Raw genomic sequence first — 10,757 nt, forward strand, 5'->3', positions numbered from 1 at the left:
CTGCACCTCACCTCCCCCTAGTCACCTCAGCCAGCCCAGCCAGTGAAAAAATCTGCCTGCGCACCAACGGCAATCATAATTCCTTCCATGGGAGATTCATTCATGGGGATGCTGACCGGAGTGAGGCCCTGGGCAAGCAAGGCAAGGCAGCGGTGTCATGGCGCCGCTGGTGGCCATGGCTGAGGGGCCCCGGCAATGATAAGTTCTTGGACGCGATGAGATGGGCGGGGAGACGAGACGAGACGAGGCCCGACGACGATGTGATCGTTCCTTCCTGCGGCGGTTGGGCGACAACGACCTTGTACAAGAGATTTATTCCCGCCGGATCGCATGTCGGGGTCGTAATTAGGCAAGAAATAGACGTGGAACATAACAAACTCTTTTCTATTGTCAAACTCAAAACTGATGAACTCATTTGATTGACGGGTACGCGGAATCGCTTTGAATCAGGGGTTCGATTCGGGTATGTCGTTGTTACACTGGCAAAGGACTCGAGCATGATATACTACTCTACAGCAAGTAATTTCCAAGGAACGGAACGGAACAGAAACAGAAACCAACTTTGTGGGTGAAGCCACCACGGCGACAAATCACAGGAAAAACCTTCTCCTGCTCGTGTCCAGGTCAGGCTGCAAATGGCAAACAAGGTTCCGGGTTATGTCACGGGGATTCATAATGTAGCGAGAAGTGGAATGGTGAGTGGATGACGATGATGATGATGATAGTACTAGTACCTTGTGAACCCACTCGTACTCTCCGCTTTTGGTGTCGAAGGTCCCGTGTTGCAATGTGAGCAGCTTGAGGGTGAACCGAGGGCCACATTCCTATATCATCAATAAAGCCACAAATAATACTTAAGGATTACTAATAAAAGCGGACGAGGTAGAAAAAGATTGCTATTCTACAATGGGTTCCATCAGCAGTAGTCAAAAACCATCATCGCTAACAATGTAACGGGCAAGATAGTCAAGGTTTTGGAAAACAACCGTCACTATCTAAACATATGAAACAATAGAAGGATTGCGAGTACAGGACTCGGTCCTTTCAAGGTTGGTCGATTACAGTATTGTGAATGAAAATTCTTGCAATGACATCTCAAGTACCTGAAGGCGACAGTTTATTTGCTTCTCAGTTTTGGTTTCACCCTTCGATTTCTTGTCCTTTGAAACGATTTTCTTTTCTTTCTCCTCAAAGATGTACCTATGGTGAGGATTGCAGATCATTAATACTCAAATGCTGAAGGTAAATTAGTATGCAGAATTACAAACTTGTGACACCGTTATATCACACTACGGCTTGCATTGCACATTTGCGCCTGTGGTACAACAAGTATATAACTATTGTATATCATGAAAACCATAATTTTCACATCTCTAAAACGGTAACAGCATGCTTTTGACTTTATTGTGCTTTCATATATATTCACCTGTGATGACGGAAAAATATATAGTCTCGCTGATTGTGGAAGGTCACAACTCGGCGGCCACGGAAATTTGGGTCTTGAGGGAAAAGAGATTGTATCATCCTGAATAAACAACAGGGGAAAGTAGACGTGTTAACAACATGAATATGAGGTCGTCCTTTTTTGTAAAAGGAGTGCATATTCTTGAATCACCTCCCAACACGATGACCAAGGCGCGTAGTAAAATTGTTCAACACCAACTCTGGCTTATGACTTGTAGGGTTCCCATGGTTCTGACATACAAAGAGAGATAAACCAAAATGTTAAATGAAGGAAATCTTGAATGGTCGGTAGTAAAGTTTCAAGTAAACTAGCTTTATACAGCAAATAAACTGCAAAATACCCAACAACACATATTATCATATAACAAGAGCACATAAAAATACAAGTATTGTGATTACAGAAATTTAGTGAATATCAATATGTCCTATCTGGTATTACACTTTTCAGCGTCCCATCAATCTAGAAGATCATCTGCATAGCCATGAACTGATGAGCCCAACTCCGTTGCAATAAGTACAAATTAAAAGCTGTAAAGCATGGCAAAATTAAAACAACGTGGATATGTCAGACAGAGACATGGACCAGTCTCTAGCAGACATGCCATATGACACTGAACATTGACATATGCAAATCTGTCTTGCGTAGACAAAAGTAACACGTCTAAGACAAACTAGAGACAGGCTATAGACAAGAGACAAGCTAGAGACAAGGAGGATGACCAATTGATGGCAACTTGACTTTTTCGTTCATGTTCAGTGAACCATTAGTTCAAAAGGTAAGCGGTGTAATATATGTATTTATGACATAACCGTTCCCAACTGCGGGTGCTATCTGAACCACGTGATCAAATTTGTAGACTTATTTTTTCAAAGAATCAAACAAAGACTTATTAACAAAAACATTGCACAGTTGATTCTAACACTTCTGCCTAACTACAAAGTACTAACACAGCAGGAGTCACATAGAAAACAGAGAACAATAGGATTGTCGAATAAAGCAATCCTCCTTCCAGCACATAGAATACTATTATAAATGTTTAATGCAGTTCGTTCTAACAAATCTAGAAAAACGGAGAACAATAGGACTTTTTTCTAAATCTATAAAAACAAAAACAATGTTCTTATATGCAGCTAACAAGGTGAAGATCTTATACAACCTAGGACGAGCAGAAAGTAGCATATATATATTGATCTTTAGTCACTATAACATACAAAACAGTAAGCAAACAACCATCTTGTCGTAAAAAATCAATCTGACAAGATAAGCCACTTCACATTTTCTAAATTGCCACACAGGTTTGAAAACCCGGAAGAGGAAGGGGGAGGTTTTATGTCCTTCTATGCAGTACACAGAGGTTGCTTATGGGGTCACAATTGACAGCTTTAACACACCAAATAGTCATGCCAATCATATAAATATAAAAGTAATATGGGATTATCAGCACAGAAGATGGGTCCTTTCAACAATCAACTAGCACTAGCTTGCCCTTGTGCGCAATAGTTATTAGAGAGGAGAAATTAAAGGTCCCGCTCTTCACACAGCAACTAAATTTTCAAGAGAAGACAGCTTAGCACACAGAGCACAGCATTACTGCACTGTTCCCTTTGGAGAAAGATTATGCTAGGTGACTACAAAAAATGGTTAGTGGTTACTTGGTTAGCATGTTTAACAATACTAAGTAGTTTCATAGCAAGAAGGTAGAGGGAAGAGAAATGCTCAAGACTAGGGCTCAGTCATTATGACTGCTGAACTGCTAGATGTCAGTAAGTGATAACAATACAGCACTTCAACAAATTCTTCACAAATTTATGGGTCCTTATTTCGGTATTTCCAGTAAAAGCTCAAACAATTTATGTAAGTAAGAGACAGAGTATGCAGTTATGCTCACCAGTTAGACTAGATCTTGTTGAGTGACTAGTAAACCTCTACCCAAGAAATCCTTATTTCGGTATTTCCAGTAAAAGCTCAAACAATTTATGTAAGTAAGAGACAGAGTATGCAGTTATGCTCACCAGTTAGACTAGATCTTGTTGAGTGACTAGTAAACCTCTACCCAAGAAATCCTTATTTCGGTATTTCCAGTAAAAGCTCAAACAGTTTATCTAAGTAAGAGACTGAGAGTATGCAGTTATGCTCACTAGCTGACTAGATCTTGTTGAGTGACTAGTAAACCTCTACTCAAGAACTACGGATTGCAAAGAAGACATAAGGAAATGCACACAAGCAAACAAAAATGGAAATCACATGTAATAACTTGACATGAAAGAAGATACTCCCTACGTCCCATAATATAAGAGCGTTTTTGACACATTTTTTACACTAGTGTCAAAAACGCTCTTATATTATGGGACGGAGGGAGTACTAAAAACTACGGTGTTAATATTAGTATAAAAAGTACAGATATAGTACCTTTATATCCTTCCGCAGAACGAGCTTGGATAGCTTAAAATGTGCAGTAGGGCCCTCAGGTAGGTTGATGATCAGCAGCGCATCTGTTACACAAATGCCAACACGAGATGTCAGAAACAAGAACATTAAAAAAGACAAAAAAATAGATGAATTCTAACCAGGTTCCCGTCGATTTGTGTGGACAACCATGACTGAAGTGAACTCTCTGTTATTTGCATATTCCACAATCTGACAATAACAGTGTGTTACTATGGATATGAAGACATAACTAACTGGACTAAATGAATGGAACATAACATGAGAACTCATCATACTTTCTTGAGGTCATAAGTTCCTCTATTAACATATTGAGCATTTGGAATCACTTGCATTAACTCCTTAATAAAAGCAGGTCCTCTCTGTCAACATACGGAGCAGAAAGTACAACGTTAGATAACAAAATCTTGTTACAAGTTATCAAATTATCACAGATTCAGAATATCGAGCACAGAATCAGTGACGAGGAGGTAAAAAATGCATACCCCTGAATTGAAGCGGCATGTGGTAATCAATACTTTCGGGGTTACTACTTGTTTAAGCACTGCATTGAATTCATCAGCATCATTCCCTGCAAACAGCTGCACACAGGAACTATTATTACAACATATGCAAACCTGTTAGAGCAGAGACACTAGCCTAAATAAGCATTCGTCCACAGAGAGAATTACGTAATAGATATATCAGAGTTAAGACAGTGGTAGTGATCAAAATATAACATGTCCCAGCAGACCTAACAGAGATGCTTAATGCTTTCATAGTGTATTTCACTGACATTGAAGTAAGAAGTCAGCAAGATGATCAGAAACATACTGGTTTTTGTTCTAAAGCAATGAAGAGTATTCAGCAACTACGACAGCAGCTATAAATATAACTGTACAGTATTGACAATGACAGAAGAATGTGAATGTGTACATTGCATCATAAAAGAAATTTGTCGATTGTAATGACACCCACTATAACAGCATCACAAGCATAGCAAATCTAAGTTCGGACCTGTTAATTAACAATAACTGCTGTAATCGTTCACCCAATATACATAATTATAAGTGCTATATTACTGAACATCTGAATACTACAGAAGAGATCTGTATTATTAACATGCTACTACAGAAGAGATTCTGGAAATCCATAAGTACTGTATTTATCGCAATGCAATGGCACCATAAATACAATTAAGCAGTATATGTGCCGTGTTAATGTTATAAAACTGACATGTGTACAGAAATTGTGCAGGTTAATAACAAGAATTAAGATAATACTGCAGCACCCAATACACAAATTCTGACCAAAATCTCCAGCACCCAAATGTTTGCTTTTACTTGTGCTTGAAAACAATCCACTAAGCAAGCAGCCCAGTCAACGAATGGTAACCATCCAAATGCACACCTAACATCACCCAGCCATATCAAAGAAAGAAATTTGTGCCTCCAACCTCATGTCCATATCAACTCTCTCATATTTAGTCGCTATCAGAAACAAGAGGCTACTAGTTCTGCTGTTCTTGTAAACCAAACATAGCATAAGCACCCTTAGATTCGATGTTTGGAACTCTGACTAGCGAAGCCATTTAAAATCTGCAATCATTTCAATACTAGAGACACCAGCACTGATTAAGCTGATAAATTCAGCAGCAGAGAAGGCATTGTACGAACCTCCTGGTCGTCAGGCCGGCAGACGGTCTCGTCGGGCTCCCTGGTGTTCTCGATCGTCCGGGGCACCTGCTTCTCCGGCACCTACAAACACCCAATCACGCCCAAGGACCGTCAGAATCCATCCAGAGCCTCGCGCTCCACGGGAAATTCGTTTCTGGGGAGGGGAAGAAGGGGGGAGGAGAAGACGCCTGCCTCCTCGCCGAGCTCGGCGGCGCGCTGGGCGGCCTGACCGCGCTCACGGCCGAGCCTGCGCTTCTGGGCCTTCTTCTCGCGCTTGAGCTTGGCGTACACCTCGCTGCGCTTCTCCTTGTTCCTGATCTCCGACGGCAGCGGCGGCGCCGGCTTCTCCTCCTTGGGCCTCTTGTCCCTCCGCCCCCTCCTCTCGCCCTCGTCCGCCGCCTCGTCGCCGTCGGGCTGCCTCCGCTTCCTGTCCTCCCTCGCCATTGCCTTCACCGCCGTTCTAGGTTGTTCTGCGCGGGGATGACATAGCAATAGATCAATATATATGGTCCAGCAAGCAATTGCATAGCAATCTGCAGCAAGCAATCATACAGGAACACATGACGATGTGCGGCAATGCTATCAAAATTCCATCCGCTGCACAAAATGCAGCAAAGTACTCATCAATAAATAAATAGCCACCGTACACATGACGATGTGCGGCAATGCTATCAAAATTCCATCCGCTGCACATCAACATACAACGATATCTCAAGCAACATGCATCGCCCCATCAAAATTTCATCCACTTTACATCATCAATATTAGACAACAATATGACAGAGCAAAAAAAAAAAGTCCATCCTCTTTCTGTGTGTACAGGAGGTGGGGGAGGGGAATGGGGAGTGGGAGGAAAGGGGAGCAGCCACCTTGGAGAACGGAGGGAGGAGGTCGCGGCGGGGCAGCGGGCGGCGGCCCTTGCTGGTTCGGTGGTCCACGCGAGTTGTTGAGGCGGGGAGGCGGAGGGAGGAGGTCCGGCGAGCAGTCGCGGAGAAGGAGGTCGTGGCGGGGAGGCGGGCGCGGGCGCGCGGCGGCTAGGAACCCTAGCTGCCGTTCGGGTGTATGGGGATCGAGCAGGGGTTTTCTGGACGAAACACAGCCGGGGGTTTCTAGGGCACCGCGCCGGCGGATTTGGTTTTGGGCCGTGCATCGATGTCGTGGGCTGATGATATTGTCTTTGTAATTTTATTTTTTGTCTTGTTTTTTTGATGGTTACTAAAATTTGTCTACTGTGAAGCAATAAAAAGAATCTCTACCCCTAAAATTTGTATGTAAACCAGAAGTACCGTTATTCCTGCTAGATATTTTGGTTGCATCCCTTATATCAACCTTTATTAGCATATAGGAAACCTATATTCATCGCTATCAACCTTTGTTAGCATCTTGGCTCGGAGATTTAAATACAATACTTACTCATTTAAAAACTAAATTATTTTACTTCCTTCAGGTTATAGCACTAGTTATCTCTCTTATGAGATATGCCATAGAGGAAACTAAGTTATTTAATGATGCACACAATTTTTTTTATTGATATCCGTTGATTGCTGGAAATTTCCAAAATGGTGCGCATTACTTATGTGTCCTCAGTCCTTTCCAAAACGGAAACTTCAAGCACACCTCTGTCATCGTTCATGGTTATCTTTAATTTCTTTCCATCAAATGCCATCTTCCTTATGTTGTATAATGCACATTTATCCTTGGCCCATTTCAAAATTTTAATTCACCTATATATAAGCCACTATATCTATGTATTTAGGGACTACTTAGTGCGACTAAGTAATTTGGAAACATATCGACCCATTTATATGCATCAAGGGAGGCACTTCTTAGGAAAAACAACCGATGGCAATTAAAGACGTTGTGTGCGCACCTGCGAGGGCCACTCTCTCAGTTATTATATAATTGTAAAATGTTTGTTGAATATGAATATCATGTTGTGATGGTCCTTTTACCATGCATGGTTGCATATTGAAATAGGCCCTTTCCATTCATGGTTGTATGCTGAGATAGTATGCTTACATGTTAAGAGATAATAATTGGTCAAAAATACCTATTTAACTATATAAGATTTATAGCGGCAATAGCGGATTAGTTGACTTATATAATTACCCAGACACCAACATAATTTATACGAATGCAAGCCCACTCTATTTTGAAAGCACTTTGTTCCGACTCTGACACAAAACCTGAAGTCATGGCTTAGTTGCAACAATCGACTACTCCACGACAAGTCTACTTATTTGGGATTCACTCTACAACTTTGCCAAGTTTATAAGTACACTTTAGTTACTGACTGGTAGGGCCTTGAACGAGAATCAATATCAAAATGGTAGACAAAATGACCATGCTTCAAGCCCTCACTCAAGGTCTATGCTTCGTCGATGATGTTTCTAGCTTCGGCTTCTTTTGCTTCACCATCGGTGCTTCCAGCATCAGTTTTCTCATTTCGCCCTCGCTGCTTCCAGCATCACTTTCTCCTGATTCCCTGTCACTGCTTCTAGATTCACTCTCTCCCGATTCCTCATCAATGCTTCCCATTTCACTTTCTCCTAAACCGGCCACGTTCTCAACTTGTCCCACTGATAAAAAATATATCAGTTACTAACTATTAACACGTTCTTGCAAATAATAACTAGTAGTACTACAATAGACAACATAGAGGTAAACGAATTACATACCTGGTGGATTGTAGAAGCTAAAATAGGGGAACAGAGCCCATGGATGGTTGAAAAGACGAAGCTCGCTCGTGAGCTTCTTCGGCCTTAGTGACTTGAGATCAATCATGTAGGTGCCAATATTTGTGGTTGCGAAGATGATAGCCGTTCTTTCAACAGAGCCAACCAACTCAGTATGTGAGATCATGGGATCGCTTGCAAGGAGATGCTTCTTTAGATCGATGACTTCAGATTTTTTCCACGTTGCAACCTGGTCGTGACAAACCTCCCTCCAGTACGCAGAGAGATTGAAACCATTGAGCCTCGCAATCCCCAGTTGGCCGTCCTCCGGCGCAATCAGGGCATGAGAGTCATAGCGGGCGCTCTGGATCTCAAACGCCGGCTCAATCTCTGATAGGCAAGATGTTCCCAAGTCATACTTAAGTACACCAAGACGAGCATCGTGCATCAAGGTAAAATGTAGCGCGCCTCCGGAGAGCACACCGGGCATCCAAGAGAGACTGATATCACTCTCAATAAAGCCTAGGTCAAGGGAGGTCGGGGCGCTCCAAGTACTCGTCTCCGAAGAATACACGATCGTCGTGGCCACCTTCTCCTCGTCAAGGCCGACGGAGACCACAAAAAATGGGCCCGATTGGCAAGCCCCATGGTCGCAACCGTCAACGGCACAAAGCACAGCTGCACATTCATCAGTATTCCAATTTTCGCCTCTCTGCGGTGCTGGTAGCTCCCTAGTGTTGCCCGTCATGGGGAACCAGATAACCCAATCTGAAAATAGGACACGGCCGTGGCGGCAGAAGGCCACATTATTGTGTTTAGGGTGACCACGGGGGATAAATTTGGTGATGGGGATGAAGGGGTCATTGCAGAACCAACTATGGAGAAGTCCGAGCATAGGTGGTGTATTATGGAAGGCTCGATAGCGGCCGAGGAAGCCATTGTCGGAGAGGAGGTGGCACCACAGTTTGCAGACGAGGGATGCACAGACGAAATTCTCAGGCTCACCAGGCGGGAGGCGGATGAGGATTGCCTCTACGATTTCTTCCACGTCCTTGATCTCCAAAGCATCTTCCATATGGCTGGACCGGCAGCCTGCGGGTGTTGGCACCAAAACACATAAACTGTTAGCGGATATTCTCATATGCCTCCAAAGGCCTATAAAATGCTAGCCTATACAACTAAAGGTGTTTTAAATAATGGTGGAGATACTCATGAAAGCAAAGACCTTTCGAGCCGTTTTTCTAAAACACCTCAGAAACACACAATGGAGGCATCTTCAGAACGCCTACAAGCATAATTTGTGGCATTATAAAGAATGCCTCAAAAGTTCAAATGTGGCCTTTCTCCGGCCGCCTCCAAAAAAGTTTTGTGGCGCTTTTCAAATTGCCTTCAAAACATTTTTATGGAATGTTTGAAGATTCTATATAATAATAGACAAGGAGAAATGCCAAAAGTTGTCAAATAGTTTATTGATTTAAGATAAGATCAAGTACACTAGATAACATGTAGGGATGTTCTATATATAAATGCCAAATGCCCCCGCAGATTGATTACCAATGTGTATATATAGCTTACTCCGGGTGTGCATTTTTCTAACATGAACAGAAGGCTCACCATACATAGAAGGACACAGCAAACAAGCTCAAATTTCAACAGGACAAGTAGCACACTCCATGATGTTATAGCAAAATGATTCTTCCCGTAGACCATCTAGCACAAAGAAAAAGCGAAAGTAGAATGAACTACAACAATTAAGGGACATTACCTCAAACACCTTGTGTGCACTATGGCGTTAGATCAACAACAACCAGGCATGGGTATGCTTGGCGCGGGTAGGATGACCCCTGATTTGTGTGTGGCCTGGTCCACCTTGCTCCTCCTCCGCTCTGACGCCCAGATCTCCCCTCTACTTCACTACGCCCACTACAATCCCACCTCCGAGACCGGGGACAAGAGAAGAAGAGGCGCGGCGTGGGATGGCAGTGGAGGTCGCGGCGATCACGAGGCTGTGGCGGTTCCAGCGTAGTACTCCCGTGGCACAGGCGGCCCCGGTGGCAATGAGCCGCTCGACGATGGGTAGGATGGAAATTTTTGTTGTGTTCTTGTTTTGAGGTGGGGGGAAGGGAGGAGGTCCGACGAGCAATGTAGGAAGAGGAGGTCGCAGCGGGGAAGCGGCACCGACGGCTTGGCACGCGACGGTGGAGGGGCGGCGGCGGCTAGGAACCCTAGCGGCCGCTCGGGTGTATGGGGATCGAGCAGGGGGTTCTGGACGAAACACAACCTAAGTGTCTAGGGCACCGCAGCGGCGGATTTGGGTTTATGAGGAAGATCCGTGTGAGACTACCGGGCCGTGCGTCGATGGCGTGGGCTGATATTGTCTTTGTATTTTTTCCTTGTTTTTATGGTTACTAGAATTTGTGAACTATGAAGCAATAAAATGAATCTCTGGCCCTAAAATTTGTAAACCAGAAGTACTGTTATTCCCGCTAGATTTTGTTGTTGTATCCCTTATATCAA

At 43.4% G+C, this 10,757-nt stretch overlaps 2 protein-coding genes across 2 annotated transcripts; both read right to left on the reverse strand.

Moving 5' to 3' along the window:
- Positions 1-357: 357 nt before the first annotated feature.
- Positions 358-6,704, reverse strand: LOC123150023 (ribosome production factor 1). Its single transcript, XM_044569823.1, has 12 exons — positions 6,435-6,704; positions 5,758-6,035; positions 5,566-5,646; positions 4,396-4,491; positions 4,189-4,272; positions 4,033-4,102; positions 3,875-3,957; positions 1,616-1,695; positions 1,427-1,525; positions 1,104-1,200; positions 735-824; positions 358-629 (listed from the first exon to the last, which is right to left on the reverse strand). Exons 2-12 carry the CDS (start codon positions 6,007-6,009, stop codon positions 591-593), a joined length of 1,071 nt encoding a protein of 356 aa, XP_044425758.1. The 5' UTR covers positions 6,010-6,035; positions 6,435-6,704; the 3' UTR covers positions 358-590.
- Positions 6,705-7,690: 986 nt separating this feature from the next.
- On the reverse strand, positions 7,691-10,515 carry LOC123151007 (uncharacterized). Its single transcript, XM_044570799.1, has 3 exons — positions 10,006-10,515; positions 8,244-9,332; positions 7,691-8,144 (listed from the first exon to the last, which is right to left on the reverse strand). Exons 2-3 carry the CDS (start codon positions 9,313-9,315, stop codon positions 7,927-7,929), a joined length of 1,290 nt encoding a protein of 429 aa, XP_044426734.1. The 5' UTR covers positions 9,316-9,332; positions 10,006-10,515; the 3' UTR covers positions 7,691-7,926.
- Between the last annotated feature and the right edge of the window lie 242 nt (positions 10,516-10,757).

This window comes from Triticum aestivum, chromosome 7A (genome assembly GCF_018294505.1).
Source record: "Triticum aestivum cultivar Chinese Spring chromosome 7A, IWGSC CS RefSeq v2.1, whole genome shotgun sequence".
Classification (NCBI taxonomy): Eukaryota; Viridiplantae; Streptophyta; class Magnoliopsida; order Poales; family Poaceae; genus Triticum; species Triticum aestivum.